Source organism: Cetorhinus maximus, chromosome 6, assembly GCF_964194155.1.
Source record: "Cetorhinus maximus chromosome 6, sCetMax3.hap1.1, whole genome shotgun sequence".
Lineage (NCBI taxonomy): Eukaryota > Metazoa > Chordata > Chondrichthyes > Lamniformes > Cetorhinidae > Cetorhinus > Cetorhinus maximus.
In genome coordinates, this window is record NC_135884.1 from 141,524,669 (window position 1) to 141,552,148 (window position 27,480).

At 41.8% G+C, this 27,480-nt stretch overlaps 1 protein-coding gene across 1 annotated transcript; it reads right to left on the bottom strand.

The window, feature by feature from the left end:
- Positions 1–1,309: 1,309 nt before the first annotated feature.
- Positions 1,310–27,480, bottom strand: irf8 (interferon regulatory factor 8). The gene is made up of 9 exons (XM_078544614.1): positions 27,253–27,480; positions 26,856–27,033; positions 24,940–25,123; positions 23,339–23,424; positions 14,715–14,820; positions 13,105–13,164; positions 12,555–12,941; positions 6,326–6,444; positions 1,310–6,162 (listed from the first exon to the last, which is right to left on the bottom strand). The coding sequence occupies exons 1-9, from the start codon at positions 27,258–27,260 to the stop codon at positions 5,974–5,976; spliced, it is 1,317 nt and encodes a 438-aa protein (XP_078400740.1). The 5' UTR covers positions 27,261–27,480; the 3' UTR covers positions 1,310–5,973.

Here is a 27,480-nt window from a genome sequence, read left to right on the forward strand (position 1 = left end):
CCCTACAGGGCCATCTGTTATTTGTTCCATGTTGTTCTTTCACACAATGCTACCCTTGTTCTGCCATTATAACATTATGCTTTCTTACCTTTATGCCGATATCAGCACCTTTTCTTAGCACTAACCACTACCATTAACACTCCCTTTGTCCTTTAGTTCATGACATCTTTGTCAATTCCTCCTTTGTCCCCACCTATCGCCGGCCTTCTATCCAGCTCCACCAGCCCCACCCCCCCTTCAACAGTATAAATTTTATCACATTTCCACTTCTCTTCATCTCTGAAGAAGGGTCATACAGACTCGAGATGTTAACTCTGTTTCTCTCTCCACAGATGCTGTTAGACCTGCTGAGTTTTTCTAGCATTTTCTGTTTTTGTTTCAGATTTCCAGCATCCACAGTATTTTGCTTTTATCCCTCCCCAGAGCATTACCCTGGGTCTCTGGATTACTAGTCCAGTGACGATACCACTACGCCACTGCCTTCCCAAAACATAATTCACAATACAAATGTCCACTTTGCATGGCTCCATCTTACTGGTGGAGGAGGTAATCCACTCACAATCAGTTGTATCATCATGTACTGTGTGTCAGGATATATAGGGATGAATTAGCTGATCTAGCTAGTCACATTAATATGCATACTGATTTATATTGGATCTTTGAAGAGAGGTGAGGTACCCTATGAATACCCCAATAATTACTTGCGGGGGTTGGGAAAGGATAGAGCTAATTCTACAAGTAAATACGATGAACAGTAATCATACAGAGGGCTGATAGTTCTGGCAGTAAATAGTATGAACAGTAAGCCCCCAAATGGGTAACTAAATGTATGAACTCAAAGGGCAAGGAATTTTGGAATAATTACCTTGAAGAGCAAATACCACGCATAGTGATTATTCAAAAGGGAGAGTACCACCGGAAGTACTATGAACAGTAAGTACTCTGAGCGGCAGTAACTCTAGGGGGCTAGCGTTATGAATGTATTGTCATCCAATAGCCTTTCCTTCATGGAAATGGACGTAAATGTGTTCAGCCATCATGTGCATTGAGAATCTGGCTGAATAGGATGCTTTAAGATACAATTTGAATATCTTCTTTCTCAGGGATTCTGGTAAGCTCTTACTTATTACTGTGGGTAGACAACTAAAATTACACGCTCAAAGAATGCAATGTTCAAATAATAAATATACCTTAATACAAATAAAATTGAGTATTGCTGAAAAATAGACACAAGTTTCGCTACTTTAAACCAGTGAATTATAGGCAGCCGTATAATTCGCGAATTAAAAGAACTCAAGGAATGGAAGTATAGTTTGATGATGATAACCTTTATTTACAGCATTCTATTTACAGAAAAAATAAAAATATCTCTGTTTTGCTCGTTAGAAAGTTCCAATAAACAAAGTAGTAGTAGCCATTTCCTTATCTCATCTAGCACAGGCGGGTGGGGGGTGGGGAAACTTAGAATATCACAGTATCAATTGTATGGTGGGCTATGATGCATTTGACTCACAAATATTTAAAACAAGCATCCTCTACTGTCAATGAAATTCAACCTGTCTGAAGCCAGGAAGTTACCAGAGCCAAATTCCCACTCCCCACTCACCCCTGTCCACACTAACCCCAGTTTAACTTGTACCTGTTCAAAGTAACTTAAGGCCATGATGAAGCAGTTAATGGGAGGTTTGGCCCTACAATCCCGGGTGTAAAACTTGCTCAACCCACTTATGAACAACATTATATCACTGAAACAAGGGGACGAGCAGGCATAAGGCAATTGGAACCAATTCCTGCTGAACAGACAGTTACAAATATAAAATACCGTTAAACCCCTGACACCAACAAAAAAGATTATCTGCATGAAATTTATTTTAACACCTATTTACTAAACAAATTCTACCCTGTCAGGGCAAGAGTCAATGAGAGAAGCACTTTTCAAGAACTTCTGAATGATCAGAGGAATTTACAGCTGGGAAATGGTTGCCAAGGTAAACAATGTTCCCTCCACTATAATTGAATAAAATTTTGCGCACCTTCTTGGAGATGGACAGAGTGCAGTTGGAACGTAAATCACACACACACTTACACTTTGCAAAGAACAGGGTCGTTTTATTATTTCTGAAAAATCAGGCCAAGGTTTGTTTTACAAAAAAAAAACATCTGTGCATATTATGAAACATAATCAATAGCTAGGAAGGAGTTAAAGGTCACATATAATTATTGTTTAAATGTTTGCCTCTGATGCCGAATGCTGATTGCTTTGTAAAAGGGTATTTTGCTACTTGTGTTTTTGTTTGTTTCCACACTCTCATGTTTTCTCCCCTCTTTTTTAATGGTGGAGCCTGACAAAGTTGTGCTTCCACTGGGACATTGTACCTTGTAAAAGTGTTTGATATTCAAAAATTTGAATCTTGATAGAAAAGTGTTAGCAGACTATTTGACTTGAGAGGGCATCACAGCCAAGTTGGATCCTTCCTTCCACCCAGTGCACATGCAATTCCAGCAGCAGGGGTCACTGGATAATGATCAGGAGCATGGACTCTGGCCAATTTCCCCTTAAATCAAGGGCGGAAAGGCCAGGTTTAGTGCTGCTGTTGCCACCAAGATCAATTAGCTCAGCACAGACTGTGGATCAAGACTGGGGCTTTCTGTATGGTTCATTGTTCACTTCCTCATCCACTGGGGGGAGAGATTTGTGTTACATGCTTTGGTCACCAAGCCAAATCAGAGGTTAGGTTTCTTACTTTGAGATTGGAAATCTTGGAGGTGAAAAGAGAAAGGGGAACAGCTTAAAGAAATGAGTGTAAAATACAAAATCATCTGGGGGAATAAGTGCTGAAAGATCTTAGCTAGTTTTGAATAAAATAGGAGAGGAGCAATAACATCATCTTCTCAGAATACCAGTTATTCTTAATGATTAATGGTGATGAAATCTAGGTACTTTTTAGGAGTGAAGAGCAGATAAAGGACACCTTTACAATGCCAATATGAAGTAAGTAAATATTGTTGAAGTCTAGGTAGTTTCTGAAAAGATATGAATGGCAACCTTATGATATCAGCACAGTAACAACAGTGCTGGACCAAAGCCACATTTCAGCACACTCAACAGCAAAAACTACAGATAGTACAGTTAGTTTTAAAAACAATTTGTGCACATAATCTAACTGAGAACACATTGGGTGATCCAATCGCATTGCAGCTGCTTTAATATTGCAGCATAGGTTTCAGGAGAGTAGCTTAAATGGGGCTGCTCAAACTTTCTGTATTGGTAGCACAGTCATCCTTCCTGCAAACTAGCCAAATTGTGGGTCTCACTAATCCATACTATGGCCGGCTATGACAGTTCAACCCGTGTACACCAGCAAAGCACTTAAATGTCATGGCAACTGAATCGTGTGCACTGTTGCCGCCAGAGTAGTGCATTTATTGGCACTTGGGTGATCAGAAAACAAGGGGTGTTCCAAGCTGCTTCACTGAGGATCAGGCCATTTAACACAGATTCTTCAAGGATCATGCATTGAGGGCCAGGAGACAGGGGCAACACAGAGAAAAAAAACTTTTCTCTCTCCCACACACATGCACAATAATTCTAATCTCTTTGTGGCTGTATATTGGACTCTTTAATTGTAAATAATATTCTAAGCAATAAGATGCCAAAATACGTCCAATGCATCAGCATTACTGATCCGATTATCAAGGCGCTTAGACACAGAATCCTTGTACTAGTACAAGCATTAGCGTGAACATGTAGCAATGTTTAGACACAGGTTTGCCAAATTAGATTGCTCACTGAACCACAGGGAGGTGACTATACCTTTTTGTTAATTCTTTTGCACCAGAAGTTAACATGGTTTTTACTTTTGATCTTAAAGGCAATTAACTGAGTCACGGATCTGGTTATTTGGTGCTTTTATCTGATGGTTTAAGGTTTAGGGTATACTCTCTGACTGGCAATGTTGCGGTAGAGTTTAGGGGCCACAAATATATGGTAGTCATTAATAAATCCAATAAGGAACTCAGGAGAAACTTCTTTATTCAGAGGGTGGTGAGAATGAGGAACTCTGTGCCACAGGGAGGAGTTAAGGCAAATAGCATAGATACATTTAAGGAGTAGTTAGATAAGTACATGAGGGAGAAAGAAATAGAAAGGTACGCTGATACCGTGAAATGAAGGTAAGAACAGGCACGTGTGGAACATAAACACCAGTATGGGTATGAATGGCCTTTTTCTGTGCTGTAAATTCTATGTAATATTTTTGCTTAATGTGTCCATACTAAACGCCTGTGTCTGATATTTTTTAATATTTCAGCTGAAGCATTAACATGCATGCTAAAATACGAACAAAGGAATATAGTCCAAGTGTGTGTCGTGTTTGTGCAGACTGGTCAGAAAATCTAGTTATTTTCATGGAATCTTCCATTTAATTCTTTGAATCTATAAAATTAGAGTAAAAATGAACAATCACAATCCATCAACAATACCCAAAATTGATGAACTTATCTCCAATTAATATGTATATTTTAATAATTGTAGAGTTTCAGAGTAGCTGGTATCAGTCAATTGAGGGACTGAGGGAGAGGCTTTATAAAATTTAAATGGAAGATTTACTGTGAGATGATGTACAATGGGGGTCTAGCACATGAATTGGAAGAGGGGACAGTGGGAGGGGGAGGGTAGAAAAAGACACCTTTGCAGAACTAGGTGTGTCATTCCTAGCAGCGACTGTCTGAACTGCCAACAACTCCCTGATGAAAAGGTTATTTGCTCCTTGGTTTCAATCAACCAATATATTTTCTTACTATTTTACCTTGGCCTTTAGGCTGACTAGCAGGATAAATTAAGTCTAAAGTATATTTGTGATGGCTTTAGCAGATAAGATAGAACAGATTACAGAAACCTGTCCAGTACTAAGGAAGTTACCAATTTCAATATCTGTAGCAGCTGGCCTCCTAACTCAGCTAAAAGATTTAGGCTGATACTTCAGTGGAGTACTGAGTAAGTCCTCCAATATCACAGGTGCCATTAAACTGAGGCCTTAGGTGCATGTTAAAAGATCCCACGGCACTATGTCAAAGAAGGGAAGGGGCGTTCTCCCTGGTGTTCAGGTTACAGTTTATCCTTTATCCTCAATCACTAACATATTATCTGGTCATTATCGTATTTATAAAATTTAAATGGAAGGAGCTTGCTGTGCACATGTTCACTGCTGTGTTTCCTGCATTACAACAGCGACGATAGCTCAAGAAAAAAAGCACTTCACTGGATGTAAAGCGCTTTGGAACGTCCTGAGATCATGCAAGGTCATTAAATAAGCACATGCCTCTTTTTTTAAGTCAAATTATGGAACTAGGCCTGATTATGCTCAACTCAGGCTGCACTTCTGCTAGCACAACTAACATCAGTAGCTACTGTAGAATATTACAAAATAACTGCAAGTTACTGTACAACATAAAATATAAATTTGCAGCTTACAAAACCATACATCCTATTTTCTTTAAAAGCCAAAATAATAACAAAATTGTGGAGCAACTTATACACAGGTAGAATTTATAAACTAGATTTATGGTCATTTTCTTTAAACCATTAAAATGAATTTATGCAAATCCCTCTTAGACATCCATTATTCTGTAGATAATAAATATTTCTTACATAGTAAGTGTCATGACAGTAATGAACAGTGTTGCAGGTAGATGTGTGTTCAGTCCCTTTGCTATAAACTCCTATGGATATTAAATTGGTTTTCACAGTGAAAAATAAACTTGTATAAAATATATGATTATTTTACAAAATGTAATATTGTTACAAAAAATATTAATTGCAGTGCAAAGCGGCATTCAGCCAATGAGAATGATTAGAGATTCGGAGTCTCTTAGCAACACTACTGACAACCAGCAAAGAGCATTTTTATTTAATGCCACCAACTTACACAAATGTCCTTAGGTCACAGAAGCAGAGAGTTGAATTTATTATTTTCAGCTTATTTGCTGGTTTTCGCTGAAGGCAGGTCTTGGGTAACCGTAACCATTCATGCAAAGTTCATGAAGAATCCCTGACAATTTGTCCTCTGCCGTTTCATTGGAAATTTGAAGGTGGATGTTGTTATCGTAATTCCTGGACTGGAGCACAGCTTGCAAAATCTGCTTTGTTTTCACCTGTTCAATCTGCAGAATAGTGGGGAAAAAAATTCCATTTTTACTTTGCACAAGCCATCGCAATAATCGCACATTGTTAAACGAGCTTTAAGGTGAGCTTTACATCACATCGTTGGGAACCTCATCTGCTCCTTCCCCACCACTACTCCACCAATGCTGTTAATTTCTTTACCTCCACTATAATTAATTTTTTGTTGATGGGTTTCATGTCAGGAAACTCTTCTCCAAAGCATATAATCACTTTGTTATTCGGAAGGACACACTGGGGGTTCTCTGTGTAAAGTTGCAAAGCTGTAAGAGAAGTAGAATATTTTAAGACTGTATACCATTGTCACTACCATATTACAAGCCTAATTGGTTTTTTTCTTGTGACTCATTTGTGTTGTAACACCCAAAAACATTTTTATCCTTCTAAATGCACAATTCAAGTGTATTCTGAAGGTCACCAAACAAGAAGACAGTCCTCAAGTAACAAATATTTGGCATTGTCTAACTGCCCAACTGAATGTGGTTGACTTCAGTCTAGTTGTGTTTCCAGGCTTTATAGAATAGCACTTCAGTCATTTCTAGTGCCAGTTCTTCGTGTAGTCTTCTACAGACTTCCGTACTGATTGTTTCCCTGGTCATTTTATTTGATGTGAATCATTTGGCTTATCCCAACTAAGACTCAGGCTGATTGGACTTCACGAGATGCCCACCAATAAAGAAGGTGTGGATTGTGAAGTTCTGTTGCTTTAAGGACGGCATTTGGCTCCTGAAATTAATTTAGTAAGTGCGGGGGAATTGAATTCCAACCTGAATCATAATCATGACAATCTTTAGCAATCCAATACACTCCCAGAACGAAATAAAACAGTTAAAAACTGGGAAATAAAAATACTGGTCTGAACTGGTCTTGTGTACCTTAAAATGGAACACCAGCAAACACTGGGGGAAAAAGAGCACTGGTCCAAACTGTTTTTTTTCCTTCTGGGCAACTAGATCTGAAATGCATGGCCAAGGTTTTTCCAAAATCCCTGCCAAAAGTCAATGTACTTTTGGCTGCCTTGCCAGATTTTCCACCCCGCCCATGATGGATGATGCCATGGGTAGGACTGGAAAATTCCGGCCTACATTTTCATCTAGTTTCTTTCGAACCAGTTGGACAACATCATGGTGTCCCAACACTCTGCCATGAAATGCTGGAGCATGGCTCATGTCCCATGGGAATTGCAAAGTGCAGTCAGGCACTTCTAGGTGAAGGGGGAGGGAATCAGAGAGTGTGTTCACAGATTCTCATGGCAGCCTCAACAACAAAACTGGCAGAGACCAGTGAACACAACTGTTCACCCTCTTGAGCCCAGGTACATAGACTGGAGATACCTAAATAAAAGGGAGAGAATTAAAATCTACAGGAGCTGGGGTAATATATATATCAACAGTAACTAATGAGACACTATTCAGTTGGTAATAAACAATCAAAGGCACATATGGTACTAGAAAACAGCGCACAAAGGAATAAGGTCCTAGAAATAATGAGTAGTGAAATTCTTCCTAAATGCACAATCATAGAATATCCCAGCAAACACCATTCAGTCCATCAAGACTTTGTCAGCGTTTTTCTACATGGGCTGAATTTAACGTGGATCGGGCGGGCGCACACCCGACCTGATCGGGCGTGAAATTCTGCGAGATATTCCGCTCGGCGCGCGCGCAACAGTCGGAAGTGTGCCCGCCGACAATTAAGAGGGCAATTAAGCCCATTAACAGCGTAATTGTCTGCTATTTTTCGTTGCCAGTCCAATCAATCGGCCAAGCGGCCTTTACATTTTTCATCAACCTCATCCAAGGGTGGGATGAGGTTTCCGTTATGAAATAAAATTAAAATAAAAATCTGTGGGCAGCATTTTTGTCATCTACACGTGATGCTCGGACAATTTTTTCTGCTTTTCAGAACTTTATTGGAACATTTTCAGGTCTGCAGCTCCCTGAGGCAGATCTCTGCCTTCAGGGAGCTTTCTCTCAGCGCCCGCCTGCATCCGCGTTGCCACCATCGTCCGCCATTAATTGGCCAGCCAGCACGAAATTGCAGTTGGGGGCCGAGCGCAGTCAGCAGTCCCTTTCCCAGCCAACTCCACCTGCCCAACGAGCTAAAAATTCAGGCCCATATGTCTAATCCCTTCTGCATGATCCTGAAGACCTCTGGAAGTTAACCATTCAACCTTCTCAGCTCTACTGAAAAAGCCCTAAATTTTTGGACTTTCTTCCCAACTGTAACCAGTTATCTTAGTGAGTACAACTGTAACTTTTCCACTTCTTTTCTATCCTTAATACATTGGGCACCCAAAACTATCAGTATTTGTTTTCAGCTATTTTATGAGCACTTTTTGAATTGGCTACAGCTAGAAGCTTCTCTATATGCCTCCTTCATCTCTGTGACACTAATACCTATTAATGTTCCTAAAAGTTAGATTTCACAGTCAGGAGAATCTGCCAGGGGGTTATCCTATGAGGGAAGGTTGAGCAGCTTGGGCCTACACCCAGAGGAGTTTAGAAGGATGAGAGGTGATCTTATTCTACGAAAGAAAATTCCAAAGACTGATGGCCCTTTGGGAGAAGAAATTCCTCATCTCTGCCTTAAAATAGGAGACCCATTATTTTTAAACTGTGCCCCTCGATTCCTTCCACAAGAGGAAATATCCTGACAGCATCTACCCTGTCAAGCCCCCTCAGAATCTTACACGTTTCACCTTTCATTCGTCTAAACTCCAATCAGGTAAAGGCCCAACCTGCTCAACCTTTCCTCATGAGACAATCCCAGGAATCAGCCTCATGAGCCTTCTCTAAATTGCTCCCAATACAAGCATATCCCTCTTAAAATAAGGAGACCAAAACTGTACACAGTACTCCAGGTGCGGCCTGACCAACACCCTGTACAGTTGTGGCAAGACCTTGCTGCTATTATTTTCCATCCCCCTTGCAATAAAGGCCAACGTTCCATCTGACTTCCTAATTACTTGCTGTACCTGAATGCTGACTTATTGTGATTCATGTACAAGGCCACCCAGATATTTCTGTGCTGCATCATGCTGCATTCTCTCTCTAATGAAGTAATATTCTGCTTTTCTATTCTTCCTGCCAAACTGGACAACCTCACAATACCCCCACATTATCATACATTTGCCAATTTTTTGCCCACTCACTTATCCTACCTATATCCCCTTGTTGACTGGCTGTAACCTCTTCACAACTTGCTTTCCAACCCATCATTGTATCATCAGCAAACGTGGCTACAATACAGTCGGTCCCGTCATCCAAGTCATTAATATCGACCTTAAATAGTCAACATCCCCAGTACTGAACCCCAACTCCAAATCTGTGCAATATGCAGATGGCAGCTGTCTATTTTCCCTGTCGTTAAATGGCAGACAAAATAACAGAATGAGTCAAGTGAGTTGCCTGTTCACAAAAAGCGAAACAATTCATTTCTGACATGGAGGAGTAGAAAAATACAAGTTATTGTTCGACTTGCACCTTAAGGTTATAGTTTTTTTTGAGTACCGGACTAGACTGGAGCTGCTGCAGCAGGATAAGACAAAATCTTTGAGCGTTCTTGGCATTGGACCCTCACTGCTCCCTGCCACTCCCAGTATTTTCCAACTGAAGTGACATTGTGCATAACTATCCCTTTTTATGCCGGAAACGGCATATTATAATTCCACATAACTACTGGGAGTACATCACAGAACACATTTCCCCAACAGTTGCATCTTAGCAACACTCAGCATAAAGAGCTGGCACCTAGCACATCTCTGACTGACAGAGGAGCCTCATTTAAATTTTTGGAGAGCCAAATGTTGAAATGACCAGGATAAATCAATTGGAGGCTGAGGTACTTTTTAAAAAAGGTGACAAAAGCAGTTTGCCTTTGCACTCAGTTGCAGGCAACAGGTACCCAATGGCCATTCCCTGGTCACCCCCAGAAGCTTCCAGGATGGTGGGCAGCCCTACAAAAGAATCTGAATTACTCTGACCCCAGAAATCCCATCAGGTCAATGGTGCACCACCATGGTGGCAGAATTCCCAGCCTCGTGTAACAACCAAGCGGAAAATCTCAGCTTTTTATTTACAATATAATCTGGAATTGAAAGCTGGTCTCAGTAATGGTGACAACGAAGCTAACGATGATTGTCATAAAAACCCATCTGGATCATGAACATCCTTTAGGGAAAGAAATCTGCCCTCTTTACCCTGCTTGGCCTCAATGTGACTTCAGACACACAGCAATGTGGTTAACTCTTAACTGCCCTCTGAAATGGCCTAGCAAGCCACTCAAGGGTAATTAGGGATGGGCAACAAATGCTGGTCTTGCCAGCGACACCCACACCCCATGAAAGAATAAAAAAAACCACCCATATGCTCACACCATTTGCTTTATTGCTGAAATGTTTTTAACCCCCATCCTAGCCCTAGCCCTTGCCCACCAACTCCCAAGCAGAAACACTGCTGCATGAGTGACATCACTGATCAGCTAACGATCGCTTATTCTTCTTAATTTTAATGAGCTAATAAACCTGGTATAGAGGTATTGACTATAAGTGTGACAATCAATGTCACAAAAACGAAACAATTACCATTCTGTAATACTGTAGCAGCTTCATTATATCCCTCAGATTCATTAACTCACACAGATCCTACATGGGTTACGGTTTCCTCACTAAGTGAGAAGCTAAATAAAGTAGCTATGGGGTGAACATACTGTGCAGTAGTAGCATACCTTTACTTAAATTCCTCTGATATTTTGAAAGAGCTATTAGCGCATTCAGGATTGTTCAGCAAGTGCTACCCACTCACAGAATCACATCTAATAGCAGATTTTTGGGGTGATTTTTTTAATGGTCTGTACTCTGCCGTTTATGAACATGATTCTTTGGTTGAAGAATTATGAGCACATCAATAGCTAAACCAACAGCCATTTTAAGGTAATCAGTCAAGTTCATAACATGTTCATTTATGCTTGCTATAAGTGACACACATTCATAAGCAGGGGCCCATTCTCTGCAAATAAAAGGAACATGTTCAAGCCTAGTAACTTTGGGTAACCTATGGTTCCCCAATGCTTTCTCCATGGCAACGCCTCAGCCTATCAGTCGACCTGTGCTCTAAGTTGTTGTGATTGTTTGAAATTTGGCATTCTTGTGTTTGTCCTGATGAGTACAAGACTAAAAACTTCACACACAATTTGCTGTTTGTGCTGAAGATGATCTAATCAGGATTATGTACTTTTAAATACGCATCTCTGTGCCAATAACAGTGTCCGACCAGAGTAATACTGCCTCTCAGTTAACCACTCCCCAAAGGTGAAATCCTATTCATTCATCACCCCTGTGCTCCCTGATCTACATAGGCTCCCAGTCTGGCAATGTGTCAATTTTGTAATTCTCATTCTTGTTTTCAAATCCTTTCAATAGTCTCATCTCTCCCAATCTCTTTAATCTCCACTCCCAATAACACTCTGAGATATCTGCACTTTTTCAATTCTGGTCCATTGTGCATCTCTGATTTTCATCTTCCACCCCTGACGGCTGTGCCTTCAACTGCTGAGGCCCAAAGCCCTGGAATTTCCTCCTTAAACCTGTCACTTTTTAAAATTCATTCATGGGATGCGGGCATCGCTGACTAGGCCAGCATTTATTGCCGATCCCTAATTGCCCTTGAGAAGATGGTGGTGAGCTGCCTCCTTGAACTGTCATAGTCCTTGTGGTGTAGGTACACCCACAATGCTGTTAGGAGGGGGTTCCAGGATTTTTGCCCAGCAACAGTGAGGAATGGCAATATATTTCCAAGCCAGGATGGCGAGTGACTTGGAGGGGAACTTCTAGGTGGTGGTGTTCCCATGTATCTGCTGCCCTTGTCCTTTTAGGTGGTAGTGGTCGTGGGTTTGGCAGGTGCTGTCTAATGAGCCTCGGTGAGTTCCTGCAATGCATCTTGTAAATGGTACACACTGCTGCTACTGTGCGTCGGTGGTGTAGGAAGCGAATGTTTGTGGATGGGGTTCCAATTAAGTGGGTTGCTTTGTCCTGGATGGTGTCAAGCTTCTTGAGTGTTGTTGGAGCTGCACTCATCCAGGCAAGTGGGGAGTATTCCATCACACTCCTGACTTGTAGATGGTGGACAGGCTTTGGGGAGTCAGGCGGTGAGTTACTCGCTGCAGGATCCCTAACCTCACTGCCCTCACCTCCTTTAAGACACTGCTTAAAACCTGTCTCTTTGACAGAGCGCTTGGTCACTTTTCCTAATACCTCATGTGGTTCAATAACAAACTGCGTTTCGTAACAGTCTTGTGAAACACTGCAGGATGTTCTATTAAGCGCTAGATGAATGCAACTGGTCATTGTTACGTTAACAGGTGTAGTACAAACCTTGCAAAAACTGCTTTGTGTCAAAAAGCTTCACAATCGCATCCCTCTCCAGCTTGTTCGGCCTGTCAGCAAAAGGCGCACAGGGGCCACTCCAGAAAACCCTGCCTTGGCAGAGCCTTTTGATATAGATGCCCTCGTTGTTGCTGAGTAGCAACACCCCACGCTCAAGGTGAGTCAAGAGTTTATTTGTAACTTGTTGTTGCCGAGGGTTCATGATATTTTTTGTGGGTGGGAACAGAACCTGTTCCATGCTTTCTGGCCCAAATATGGCCTCGTTGGTGATGGGAGCATGGCGTACGGTGATTCTGCAGCCATCTGACCGTCGTATGGGAATCCGGGACATTGGAACTCCTCCATAGTAAAAGGTGATAATCATTTGGCAAAACCCTAGAAAAAGACAACATTTTCAGGAAGATAGATTACAGATTCAAAATGCCTGAGTTCTAAGGCCCTGCTGTGTAATTCTGGAGCGTAACAATAATCTGCATCCACAACAGAAGCCTAATTAAGTCACTAATGTTACAAACAGTAATGGTTGTGCTTTCTGTACCTGAATTGGGTTGCATGGGTCCAAAGCTATTGGCATAATACAGCATTGAGGAATCTGTAACTGAGGAAAGGAAAAGATTATAGGCAGTCTTCTAACATGCTGCAGGCTAAAGGAACACAGAAAGAACGCCGCGCTTCTATAGCCCCTTTCTCCTCCCTGAGATGTCCCAAACGCTTCAAAGCCCACTAATAACTTTTGAAGTACAGTCACGGCTTTTTAGCACTTGCGGGGGCCAATTTGCATACAACCTTGGTCCCAGACGCAACAATGAGATAAATGCTCAGCTAATCCGTTGTGGCCGTGTTGGGAGTTCTCAGTAAGGCGGTATTTAGCAATTCAGAAGCTTTTATAACGAGATACACAACAAAATAAAACAGAACAAAACAGGCTGAGGTGGATTTTGACTTTGTGCAACAATGTAAAATGGGGGATGACGGGTTGGAAGCTTGTCTTACATTTCTCAGTTCCAGTGGCTTCCATTGGGATTGAAAATCGAGAGAGATATAAGGCTGGCTCTCTATCGCCATTTTACATAACACACAAAGTCGAGATCTATCCCATGGAAAGCTAAATACTTTATAGAATCACTACAGTTTAATGGCTTATGTATTACACAGCATGTAATGAATGCTGGATAGAACATCAGAGGCAAAAAAACCTAGCATATAAGGAATGTTTGGCTGCAGTGATGGGGGTTATTTCTGGTCGAGTTAACTAAATTGAGCTAAATGGCCTTCCTCATCCATAAGTATACAAATAAATGAGAGCAGCTAGAGCTTTATTCTATTCTTTAGCTCGTACAATCTACAGGCCCTGAAATTCCGTGGTGCGATTGGAATGTGCAACATTGACGCATCCGTCTATTTTTCTTATTTATTCATTCATGGAATGTAGACGTGACTGGCAAGGCCAGCCTTTATTTCCCAAGCCTAATTGCCCTTGAGAAGGTAGGTGGTGGTAAGCCTGGTGGTGAATCTGAAATTCCTCCGCATGACGTTGATGCAGGTATTAACTTGTTTAGAACGCCTCCTCTAAAACAGCAGAGAAAGGAATCTTAGACAAAACACAGTAAGCATTCGTGGCCCCTTTAAGTGCAACTTAAGATCACAGGTTGCCAAAAGACAAACTTTCCATTTTATAACCACTGCTGTTGACTTCTCCCTTCTCCTAATTCTGCCTCAGCTCTTGACGGTCTCAGGGTTGTCAACTCTGGGTCTCCTCCGGTTTGTCTAGAATCCTCTAGATGAGCCATCAGCGGAAGAAGGTTCAGTGCAAGTTATTTTCAGATATTTTCCATAACAAGCTTAAAATGGTGCAGGGATAAGACAGGAGATTCCAATGGGAATCGCTATGATTTTTATTTTACTTTTCTTGGAAGAGTGCTTGTTATTTTCCTGCTCCTTTATAGCGATTGCTTAAAATTTATGAATTTTTGTTCTTCTAGCCAATACTATTCCCCAAAATGGAGGTTTTAATCCACTAGCCAGCCTGTCAGAATCCCAATAACAGGTCATACCCTGTGATATTCCTTCTCAAAGGACAAGGCAAATAGAGAAAAAATTAAATCTGATTACAGTTGGCTAGCCCAATGAAAAGAGAACTTGTTTTACCCTCAATGGTTTGTCGCCCCCACCAATCATGCTGTGGTTGACTTGTACAGTCCTCCTGTGGTGGAGAATGACTTCTCTTTATTATGGCATTATAATCCACAATAACCTGCAAAATGTAGAAAAAAAACATAGTTATCACACCAAACTTCTTAACGGGAAGAATTTTCCGGTCGATGAGAGTGGGTGTCCCAAAGTCACTGCGCGTCATTTAGATATTCAGTTCGGCAGGCGCGCAGCCCCTATTCAGGCCTGTTAAAAACTAATTAAAACAGTTAAATGAAGGCGAAGAGCCCAGGCGGCCTTCGCATTTTTCACGAAACCTCATCCACGGGCGGGATGAGGTTTCATGAAGTGTTTTAAAATTCAATAAAAATTATTTAAAAAATTTATTGACATGTCCCAGCTCATGTGACACTGTCACATGAGGGGACATGTTTTAGAAGTTTTTTTCCCCCCTTTATTTAAATTTCCAAATATCAAACCGATCTCCCTGAGGCACAGGGAGCGCTCAGTGCTTCGGGGTGTGCGTCACGCTGGGTGGGCCTTAATTGGCCCGCCCATGTAAAATGGCGGCACGGGCCTGATCGGGTTCGCGCTCGCTCCCGCCCACCCCCGCACAACCCCCCTAATGGGGGGAAAATTCAGCCCAATGGGTTACTAGTTGATCAGTCTGTAAAGACAATCACCTGTGTTATGCTCCAACTCCACTTCCAATTCCCAAACTGGTGCCCAGTTTTGTTATTTTAGAATAAATGATACAAATTCAAAGCATTACGTAAGGATAAAATGTGTAAGTCTCTAATGGGGAATATATTATGTTCACACACTCTGGCCTTCCCTCTAATACTGCTTCTCCTGAAGACTAGACTTAGGCTCAGATTTTTGCCAAGACAGTGAGGCTCTCCGTCAAGGCAAAAATAGTGGAAATGGCTGAAAAATCATAAGTCCTGTCCCAAACACGGCACTTCCTAATTTCACACTGGGGAGTGGAATCCGGCCAGAGTTTGCACATGCTCATTTTACAGAGGCAGCAGGCCATTTAAATCAACAGCTGCCTCCAATGAAGAGATGTTTTGGTAGGCCAGGAATGTGAAACCCAGAGGGTGCAGATTAGACCAGGTAAAAGCTGGTCTGAATTTGGTGGACTCATTTGGATAGCCAGAGTGTCCCTTTGGAGAGGTAAGGTACTCCTTTGCGACTGTTAAAGGGAGATATGATTGCGGGTAAGAAGTGCATTAGCTCATCGGAACTGACAAAGCTGCCAAAGGTGAGGTGAGAGTGACTGCCCTTGACATCAAGGCTGCATTTGACCGAGTGTGGCATCAAGGAGCCCTAGCAAAACTGGAGTCAATGGGAATCAGGGGGAAAACTCTCCACTGGTTGGAGTCATACTGAGCAAAAAGGAAGGTGGTTGTGGTTGTTCAAAGTCAGTCATCTCACTCCAGGACATCACTGCAGGAGTTCCTCAGGGCAGTGTCCTAAACTCAACCATCTTCAGCTGTTTCATCAATTACCATCCTTCCATCATAAGGTCAGAAGTGGGGATGTTCGCTGATGATTGCACAATGCTCAGCACCATTTGCAACTCCTCAGATACTGAAGCAGTCCATGTCTAAATGCAGCAAGACCTGGACAACATCCAGGCTTGGGCTGACAACTAGCAAGCAACATTTGTGCCACACAAGTTTCAGGCAATGACCATCTCCAACAAGAGAGAATCTAACCTTCGGCCCTTAACATTCAATGGCATTACCGTTGCTGAATCCTCCACTATCAACATCCTGGGGGTTACCATTGACCAGAAACTGACCTGGACTAGCCATATAAATACTGTGGCTACAAGAGCAGGTCAGAGCCTAGGAATCCTGTGGCGAGTAACTCACCTCCTCACTGACCAAAGCCTGTCCACCATCTACAAAGCACAAGTCAGGAGTGTGATGGAATCGTCTCTACTTGCCTGGATGAGTGCAACTCCAACAAAGCAACCCATACACAAAACATTCATTCCCTCCATCACCGACACACAAAAGCAGCAGTGTGTATCATCTACAAGATGCACCGCAGAAACACGCCAAAGCTCCTCAGACATCACCTTCCAAACCCATGATCACTACCATCTAGAAGGACAAGGGCAGCAGATAGATGGGAACACCACCATCTGGAGGTTCCCCTCCAAGTCACTCACCATCCTGACTTGGAAATATATTGCTTCATTGTTGCTGGGTCAAAATCCTGGAACTCCCTCGCTAACAACACTATGGGTGTACCTACACTACATGGACTGCAGCAGTTCAAGACGGCAGTTCACCACCACCTTTTCAAGGGCGATTAGAGATGGGCAACAAATGCTGCGCTAGCCAGCGAAGCCCACATCCATTGAATGAATAGAAAAAAGAACTGTCAAAGTTGTCAAAGAACTGTCAAAGCTGTCAAAGAATTGTCAAAACTCATTGGAACTGTCAAAGTTGTCAAGGGATTTAACTCTGCTGGGCTTTAAATTTTTAAAGAAGTATAGAGTTTAAAAAATCTGTGCTAGATATTTCATTCTGTCTCTTGACATAAGACTGTGGGCTATCATTGTAGGGTTTGTGCTGCAATGGCTGATTTTACAACCTAACATTATCACAGTGGGGTGCCTGTAAAGTGAACAGTTTCACTGACAGCTTGAGAGCTTGAAATGGTTATAGAATATAAATGTTTATTTTTATAAGAGATTAAGTCCTTAAGTGAAATGTTTGTTTGCATAAGAAATTAGTTAAATAAATTTCTATGTATTGAATGATTTATTACCGAGAGTTTTTGTTAAAAATAGTGATGTCATCAATAGACACATAACACTGACCCGCTCGAGCATAAAATGACGCGCGATATTTCGGTCGGCGTGCGTGGGAGTCAGCAGTACGCACATGGGAGTCGGCAGCACACCCACCGACAATTAACAGGCCTATTAAGGCCATTAAAAGATTAATTAAATGCAATTTTTTGCTGCCCATCCAATCTTATGATTGGCGGGCAGGCGAAAAGGCCAAGCGGCCTTTGGATTTTTTATGAAACTTCATCCACAGGCGGGATGAGGTTTCCACCAGGAACTAAAAATAAAATTAAAATGTTGAAATATCATTTATAACATGTCCATGCATATGTGACAGAATCACATGAGAGGACATGTTTTTAACATTTGTAAATTCTTTGGCCTGAATTTTCCCATTGGCGATTTGGGGGCGGGGCCCACTCTCCGACAGGAAAATAACGCGGGATGACGTCAGGAGGAACCCCCAAAGTCATCCCAGTCCCTTTAAATTTTTAGGAAGGCGGGCGGGCAGCGAAATCAGCTGTCCGCCCACCGACCTGTCAATGGCCAATTGAGGCCATCGACAGAGTATTTAAGATAATTAAAGGACCTGCCCGTCCAATCTTAAGGCTGGTGGACAGGCCAGAAGCCCCAGCGGGCATCTGATAAAACATGAAACCTCATCCACTAGCGGGATGAGGTTTCATGTCCATTTTAAAAAACTTTAATACATTTTATGTGATATTTATTAACATGTCCCATCTCGTGTGACATTGTCACATGAGGGGGACATGTTAATAATTTTTTAATTTTTCTATTTTTAATGTTTTTTGGATTGTCAGTAATCTCCCTGAGACAGCACTTAGTCTCAGGGAGCAGTGCGCACTTTGACAGTTGGGGATTCCCTCCACCCCACCCCGGAACAGGAAGTGCATAATGCTTCCTGTCAGAAAGGCCACTGGGCGGGCCTTAATTGGCCCGCCCACTCAAAATGGCGGCGGGCCCCGTTTCGGTGGCGGGGGCCGGCTGTCCGCCCGTCGCTGAGCCAGTGGGGCCCGCACGCCCACCGAGGGCAAAATTCTGCCCTTTATTTTTGATATTAAAAATCTTCAGCTCTCTGAGGCAGCTCTATGCTTCAGGGAGCTTTCAGTGCGCGCACCCGTGTGCATGCACAAACGTCCATGCTCGCCCTCCTCCCATCCCCACCCCGACAGCGCTCAGCATCGCGGCGCGTGTTTCACGCTGGCTGGCCGTTAATTGGCCACAGCCAGTCTGGAATCGATGTCGGGGCCCCATTGCGGGCGATGGTCGGCTTTGTGACCACCTGACAAAGTAAAAGTCCTGCCCCATGTGTAGTGCATCAAAAAAAGCAAAAATAATGACTAGCATTTATAAAGTTGTGCTCCAGGACTCGCCAAGCTGTTCCAGTTCAGCTACAACACCTGACAATGTAGAAAATTTCCCGGGTGTATCCCATCTACAAAAGGCAAGGCTAACCCAATCTGGCCAATTACCGGCCCATCAGCCTCTTCTCGATCATCAGCAAAGTGATGGGGAGGGGTCATCGATAGTGCTGGCAAGCGGCACTTACACAGCAATAACCTGTTCACTGATGCTCAGTTTGGTTCCGTCAGGGCCACTCAGCTCCTGACCTCATTCCAGCCTTGATCCAAACATAAACAAAAAAGTCAAATTCCAGAGATGAGGTGAGGGTGACTGCCCTTGACATCAAGGCAGCATTTGACTGAATGTGGCATCCAAGAGCCCTAGCAAAATTGAAGAATGGGAATCAGGGGGAAAACTCTCTACTGATTGGAATTCATATCTAGCACAAAAGAAGATAGTTGGAACCAATCATCTCACTCCCAGGACATCACTACAGGAGTTCCTCAGGGTAGTGTCCTCAGCCCAACCATCTTCAGTTACTTAATCAATGACCTTCCCTCCATCATAAGGTCTGAAGTGGGGATGTTCGCTGATGATTGCACAATCTTCAGTACCATTCGCATTCCCCAGATACTGAAGTAGTTTGTGGTCAATACGTAGCAAGATCTGGATAACATTCAGACTTAGGCTGATAAGTGACAAGTAACATTTGCATGACACAAGTGCCAGGCAATGGCCATCGCCAACAAGAAAGAATCTAACCATCTCCGTTTGACATTCATGGCTCTAACATCACTGAATCCTCTATTATCAACATCCTAAGGATTACCATTGACCAGAAACTGAAACTGAACTGGGCAAGCCATATAAATAATATGGATGCAAAAGCAGGTCAGAGGCTGGGAATCCTGAGGCGAGTAACCCATCTCCTGACTCCCCAAAGCCTGTCCACAATCTACAAGGCGCAATTCAGGAGTGTGATGGAATACTGTCCAATTGCCTGGATGATTCCAGCTCTGACAACAACACTCAAGAAGCTCGACATCATCCAGGACAAAGCAGCCTGGTTGATCGTTACCCCATCCGCCACCTTCAACATTCACTCCCTTCACCACTGATGCACAGTGGCAGTGGTGAGTACTATATACAAGATGCACTGCAGCAATTCACCAAGGCTCCTTCAACAGCATCCTCCAAACCCATGGCCTTTACCACCTAGAAGGACAAGGGCAGCAGGCACATGTGAACACCACCACCTGCAAGTTTCCCTCCAAGCCGCACACCACAAATCACTGTTCTTTCATTATCACTGGATCAAAATCCTATAGCTCTCTTCCTAACATCACTACATAACATGGACTGCAGCGGTTCAAGAAAGTGGCTCACCAGCACCTTCCCACGGGCAATTTAGGATGGGCAACAAATGCTGGTCTTGCCAGTGAGGACCACATCCGACGAAAGACTAAAAAAAATTATCTATCCCAGTTTCAAATATTAAATATGCAATTAACTACTTTAAGGGCTGCTAAAGCAATCTGTGCAATAAAATAGTCATTGACTTTTTTGGAACCGTTGGTTCAGGGAATAATGTTGGAAGGAGGAGATTGGGGAACTACTTGCTCTTCTTCGATTATTATCATGGAATCTTTAGTGTCCACCTCAACAGGTAGACAGTACCTCAGTTTAACATGACACCCAAAGGACGACAATTCTAACAATGGTGCATTCCCTCAGCATCAGGCTTTATACTCAAATCCTTAAACTCGGCCTGGAATCCTCAAAACGCATGACTGAGAGTACTACAGCCTGAGTCAAACAAATACATATCTGGAATCCTAATCCAACATTCCCTGCAAACCTGCTTCCATAACACTTTATTTTACATAGGCCAGGGTTCCAAGGCCCCGCCGCGGTGTGTCTCCCCACCCCCGGTGGATGCGGTGAGCCATTTAAACCTCCATTCAGTTCAGCAGGACCGTAATATGTCCCCGGGCGGGAGGGGCCATAAAATCCTGGCCATAGTGTATTTTTACCTTATAATCAGAAAACCTCAGAGTGAAATCTGATTTTAAAACATTAATCTTGCGCTGCATATGAATAATCTGAGCTTGATATCACAGCCGTATATTTTATTCATTCATGGAATGTGGGTGTTGCTGGTTGGGCAAGCATTTATTGCCCATCTCTAATTGCCCTTGAGAACTGAGTGGCTTGCTAGGCCATTTCAGAGGTCATTTAAGAGTGAACCACATTGTTGTGGGTCTGAAGTCACATGTAGGCCAGACCAGGTAAGGACAACAGATTTCCTTAGGGAACCAGATGGGTTTTTACAACAATCGTTTCATGGTCATCATTAGACTTTTAACTCCAGGTTTTATTTAATTCAAATTTCACCACCTGCCATAGTGGGATTTGAATGCAGGTCCCCAGAGACTCTGGAGTACTAGTCCAGTGACAATACCACTACACCACCACCACCCCTTTAGAATATAATATACATTGTGAGCAATAATTATTAAAATGCTTTAAAATTAGACTCAAGGTCCAAAATTGGGACTTTACTCTAAATGTACAATACTGCTTGAATGAACATGATGATCAGAAAACTGGGAGTGTAAGTAAATAACCAGAAAAATCAAATGAACAACAACTCAAGGACACTGACATTGCAATTTTGAGGCTGAAGCCTTCTTCCCTATTTATAATGCAGAGTAACAGTGGAACAAGACTCTTAGAGTTCCTCTCCTTTATATTTAAGTGCCATGTCACCAAGAGAGGAAAAACACACGCTGACTTTATCAAAGTAATAGTCCTTGCTGGCATGCCTGCATCCTACCTATTCACTTCTGTTCTATCTGCCTTTCAATGGCACCTACACTTTGCCACATCTTGAGTAGGGGGCGTAACAAAGGGCAAGATTAAAAGGACAAAAATGCAGAAGTTTCATGCTGGTGCATGAGATTTTTCTTCGTTGCTTATTTGAAATAAACCAAAAAATGGGAAAGAAAAGTTTATTAAACCTGTTTGACGGTTATTGATGGATAGAAGCAGGATTTGGGAGGGGTGGCAGCAGCCAAGTTAAAGCAGAAGGGTTCGCCTTTATGAAAAATGTCCTGACAAGCCTTTCTCTCAGCGTTGGAATCAATGGTCGTGTCATTCCTTAATACTAGCAGGCCATTGTCCTTCTACAAACAATTTTCCAAGTCCTTTTTCACAGAAGTAATGTGCTTAAGATTTGCTGCCACAGTGAATGTTGGTGAAAATTATGACTTTGCACAGTTCAACAAGAAGCACTAGCAAAAGGGCTTTATGAATGGTCTATATTTACTGAGTTTCAGTTTCAAATGCTGACTACTCCTAATGCAAACTTGCATTGCTCTACACAATGATGCAGCACAAGCGTAAATTCAGTTTTAACCTGCTCCATTATTTACATACAAGTCATAGCAGAGGTTGCCCCAGTGGCTCATTGCTGATTGTTTAGTCAAGAACCAAGCCAGAAAAATGAGCAAGAGCCAGGGCTGGCTTCTAGATCTATGCTGTGTTAGCTGTTCTTAGCTGGGATTTCAGTCAGTTTGCCACAATTGGTCCTGGTTTAGAAGAGGAAAAGAAAATTTGAGCCAGCTTTCCGGGACCTGTGATTCTTTTTGGAAAGTCATCAGGGTAGGATCAGGATTGAACTGGGTTGTGATCCTCTCCCACAATCACTGTATGGGTTCGCACATGAAGGATGGCTACATAGACAAAGGACCACAGATTGGCCATAGTTTGTGGCGGTGATACCCAAGCATGAGTTGCTACCTTCAAGGGATGAGGAGAGAAAATTGGACTGGGAAGTAAAGACCTTTGATTAGAAAACTAAAATGTTTTATATAAATGGTGCTATGTTGTCATTCACCATTCAACGTTTATTTTATACCAGAAGATACTTTCCAATACTGGTGTATGAATTGAGAACCTATCTATCCTTCAAGCGCAATGTTAGGTTATCTGCTGTTGGTTTAGGTAAGCACATTTGAAGAACAGTGAGGTCTCCCAGTATGTTGGCTAACATTCTTCCTCAGTCAATACTAGTAAAAACAGACTAACTGATTATTCATCTCATCTGCTGTTCACGTGAGCTCATCACTTGCAAACTGATTGTTAAATTTACTCACATAGCAATTGTGACTGCAGTTTGAAAAGTTATTCATTGGAGAGTGAAGTGACTTGGGACATCCTGAGAGCCATGATAAGGCCCTACATAAGTTCAAATTTTCTCTTAATACACAGAATGATCCATTAAAGGAAGGAATTGAACTGTTCATTTGACTGTATATATTTGGATTGCAATTTAATCAGACCCACAGCCAAGGAGCCAAGTAATGTTATCCAGTTCATCGAGCGCCTTTCAATCTGACTGAAGCCTTAAACTGTAGAAAGGGGTAAAAGGAATGCTGTCACTTACCTCCTTCATAAGTTCATTTGAGCCAGGTGGGCTGCAATCCATATCAGTGACATCGCCTTGTTCATTGGGGTGGCTGCCAAATTTACCTGTTCCAGAATGTTTAAAATCCATTAAGTCAGAGGAATGAATAGGACACAGGATTCAGTCACTGCAGTAAAAATATGTTAATCAATGGAAATATTTAGTGTAAGTAGTAGTATCAGTACAAATACCAAAAAGGGATTGTTAAAGAAAAAGTTTTCTTATTTTGTATCCAGGGCTTACAGGATAAGTTTAATGGGATACAAATCATCTCCTTCTTGCATATCTGTCCAAGCCGTTCAGAACTGCAAACTTTTGGCTTGCAAAGCTGCCTGGAATGAATCCCAGCCACTAGTAATATTGGTACCTTCCAGGTTTCGTCATTGGCTGTCTGCTCAATCAACTGTACCCTGGAAAACTGTAGATCTCATTGGTTTAGGTATCAGATCACAGAACCTGCTTCAGATAATTGGCTCAGCTGTTACCTTGGGGCCAAAGAGATCCTAAAGAGGATCTAATTATCCTCACCCTCCCCTTTGTAACAAAACATTATCCCCACTCTCCCCTATAACAAAACAAACACAGTAGAAGGAGAAGACCAAATATTATACCAAATTTGTAACCATATCTCAATTTGCTTCTGTTTTATGAAGAGATTTTTTTATTGCATCCACCTTTATACGAGGTTGGTTAATCTAAATTTTCTTTTTTTTTCCATTATTCAGAAGATCAGAATTTTTGAACCAAAGGTTAAATGCTTCCTTCGAATCTGCTCAATCAAAGCCGCTTAATTTTATCAGCTTAACATTGTGTAAAGTTGAATGGGGAGGCTGGATAGACCAATAGTGTCCTCCTGCCTGAAGTCATTACCATAATTTCCTAAAAAGCTGCACAATTTCCACAAGTAATATCTTATTATATAGTGCTATCATATGTTTGCATAACAAACTCATATCAAAATTCTCTACTGAAATGCTTCCAATAAGAAACATTTTATACTTGTGGCAAATATTCATATAATGAACATACTAAAAATAAAATAAACCTAAATGAAACCAAAAGCAAATTATTTTCACACCATACCCAAACTGCTATTTAGGGCAAAAACGTTTATATACAGCTTTATCCCCAGTGCATAGATAGGGCCTGATAGAGATCAATCCCCCTTTTACTCAAGAAAGGCACCAAGTTAGTTCCAGGTGATGAAATTTATAAATTTATCTCTTTCTCATAAATTTCATATAATATTGGACAGAATGACTTCTAAACAACTTTACTTTTACATCCTGGACCCATCCCCCAATTCTGTTAATTAAATCTTAAAACACAGGACTAAAATAAAGAAAAAACAGACAATGCTAGAAATGCCCAGCAGGTTAGTAGGTCAACCAGTATCTGAAAGAGAGGAAGACTCAAGGATGGAGTACTTCATCAGCTTTCTCTTTCAGATGCTGAATAGTTTCAGTCATGTTATCTTTTAATCTAAGTTTACAAGAGGACATGTATGAATCAGACTAGGGGGACACAGCAGACCTGCATCTTATATAATGTGCCCAACTTGCTGTATAACTTACGCTTACATTTTTGCTGTCCTTCAGGAACAATCCGATAAACCTTATATGGTTCTGAGATATCGAGCTGAGAACGATCGGTCACTTCTTCAAAATCTGGACTTTTGTTGAGTGCACAGCGCAGTCTTGTCTTCCATGTGGCAGGTTCTGCCTTCTCGCCTTCTTTGTATTTTCCTTTGAAGACAGCCCAAGCCTATAAATGCCATGCAGCATATAAACCATGAGTTAGTCGATGGACTCAATAAGCTAACTGGTATAGTATGAGCTTTTCTTAAAGTTGTGACCTCTGACATCTCTGTTTTATGCCTTTGCTGGAGCCAACAATTGATCTCCACGTGATACACTTGTGATTCTCTTTTTGGCTCGCAGCTGATGATGCATGCTTGGCTTAAGCTGTTCTAATCTAGTCTGCTAAAATGATAAGGTGCCTTCCCATCTGCACCTGCATTTGGAAGACAACAATCATCTAAATTTATTGCCTTTATTATTAGTGAGTTTGAATAGCAATCAACAATTCTGTCCAAGCATTCTTTAGTTTCACTATGGTCCAAGTGGCAGCCTGGCAGTCAAAGGCAAAAGGAACGTTGGATCTTGTTACATAAACATTTCAACTGAAATTTTTCAATACAAGCAGGATATACTCTCAGCACATTGTGTCCACTTTTTAAATATATATTTCACAACTTTAAATATTTGACTTGACAACTGCACCGAATCAAAACGTTCGGTAAAGTAAAAGCAAACAGAAGCAAAATAAATATGTAAGTCATATAGAAATTCAATGTTTAAAGGGTTGTGGTTCCCATGCTCTAGAGATACTGCCTCGATGAACTTAGATTGACACCTGAACTTTAGTCATAAACCTTTGTTCAGCTGCTTTATTAAATAGCATTTAAGGCAAAGTTCAGCATTGTACTGGAAGTGTGTCAAGTTATCTGCTGTAGTCGCTGAGAGAAATTTCCCAACCCCCCCTACAGTTCTGTTTCAAGATGCCGAGGAACAGGTCTAAAGCAGGTCGGCCCTTCAAGGCATAACGATACTGTCATTAGGAACATGCTTGACTTGTACAAATAATTCCTTCCTACAAACCAAATACATATTTTATACATATCTTATCTTATATTTTCAGAAATGATTTCGTTAAAGGCTGAATGTAGATCTTCAGTGATGAATATATATTAAACACAGCTTCTCACTCCTTTTTTTCCCCCCAAAAAATTGCTCTTTCATTGCAACAGCTAAATATCTAGACTGACTGCAACTGCAGAATCTACTGCATATTTTAGCAATTTAACCAGCAAACCACCTAAATGACAATTACACCTTGCGTCGGAGTATGTTGGTCAGAGCAGAGTAGGTGGAGCAAAAATTACCTTTATTTTCTATGCGACTTAGAAGTTAAGTTTAGTTAATAATAATGAGTCTCCCTCGTTAATACATCTAAAAAAAAAAGTTAACTCTCTCGGCTTTCAGAGTAAAAAATACCTCATAATTTACATTTTAAAAGCTCATTGTGCAAATTACTTTCCTTCGAATCTGTACCTCAGTTCATCTTTCATTCATCGAAAAACATCTGACAGCAGCTTGACTGTGAACTCCATGTCCTTTGGTGCAAACCGGCTTCAAAGTTAAATGAAGCAAGACGGCTTGTACCGAGAGGCATACAGAGGAGGGGGAGTCAACTCTGCTTATGAAATTTGACCAACTCAGCCAACACGACTTGGAAGGAATCGGCGCTGCAAAGCTCCAAAGTGTCTCCAAGTCTAACCAAGGTGCTTTACTCTTCGCTACAATGTACCCCAAGTACTGGGACCCTATACTGGAAGGTAGGGCTGCTACATTTATTAAAAAGGGGAGGAAAGGAGAGGTGGGGGGGGAGGTCTGCCCTTGTAGCATTGCAAACTGAGCCAAAACACTCCTCGTACTTTGAAGATCGATGCGTCCACCTCCTGGTTGTAGTCCTGCTTCCCGGCGTGTTTCCAGGGAATCCGAAAGGTGATTTTCTGCTCATCATCCCACACCAAGCCTGGGTATTGATTGCTGTCAATCTGATCGATTAACCACTGCTTGAGACGGCGCATACCGGTGCTGTTTTTATCGATCCTGCAATCGCAACATTTTAACCCATCAAGTCACATCGGAAGATAGCAAAAGTGGGCAAACTATTTAATCAGCCCGAGATTACAGGAGAGGTTCACCTGTACATTATTTAGAAACAAAAAAAAAATAATAAATAATAATAATAATCATCTTAAAACGAGTAAATTATATATGTGACAATGCTTGTCGATCTGTGTGAAAGTTGCTTCGAAGACTGCTCACCCTTGCATTATTCCACAGCAGCTCTTTGCCAGGTTATCAATAACTGGGGACAACTGCCTATTTGGCTTCGTTTTCTCTTCTGGTTTCGTGTCTTTTCCCCCCTGTTACTATTCTTTTAATTGTCCGTCCACTTCAAAATGCTTGGCCATCCAATACCGTTTTATCTGAGCTGGACTCGAACTCGCTGCGTTTATTTACTCGCAGGAAGGTGGGGCTGGGCTTGGCGTC

Bases quoted from the DNA above. Each gene is read 5' to 3' on its own strand.
- irf8 (XM_078544614.1), bottom strand. The intron at 23,425-24,939 runs GTAAGCGTAAGT...ATTCTGGAACAG, and splicing joins TCCTGAAGGACAGCAAAAAT to GTAAATTTGGCAGCCACCCC. The intron at 6,445-12,554 runs GTTTGTACTACA...CTTCTCTTACAG, and splicing joins CACAAAGCAGTTTTTGCAAG to CTTTGCAACTTTACACAGAG.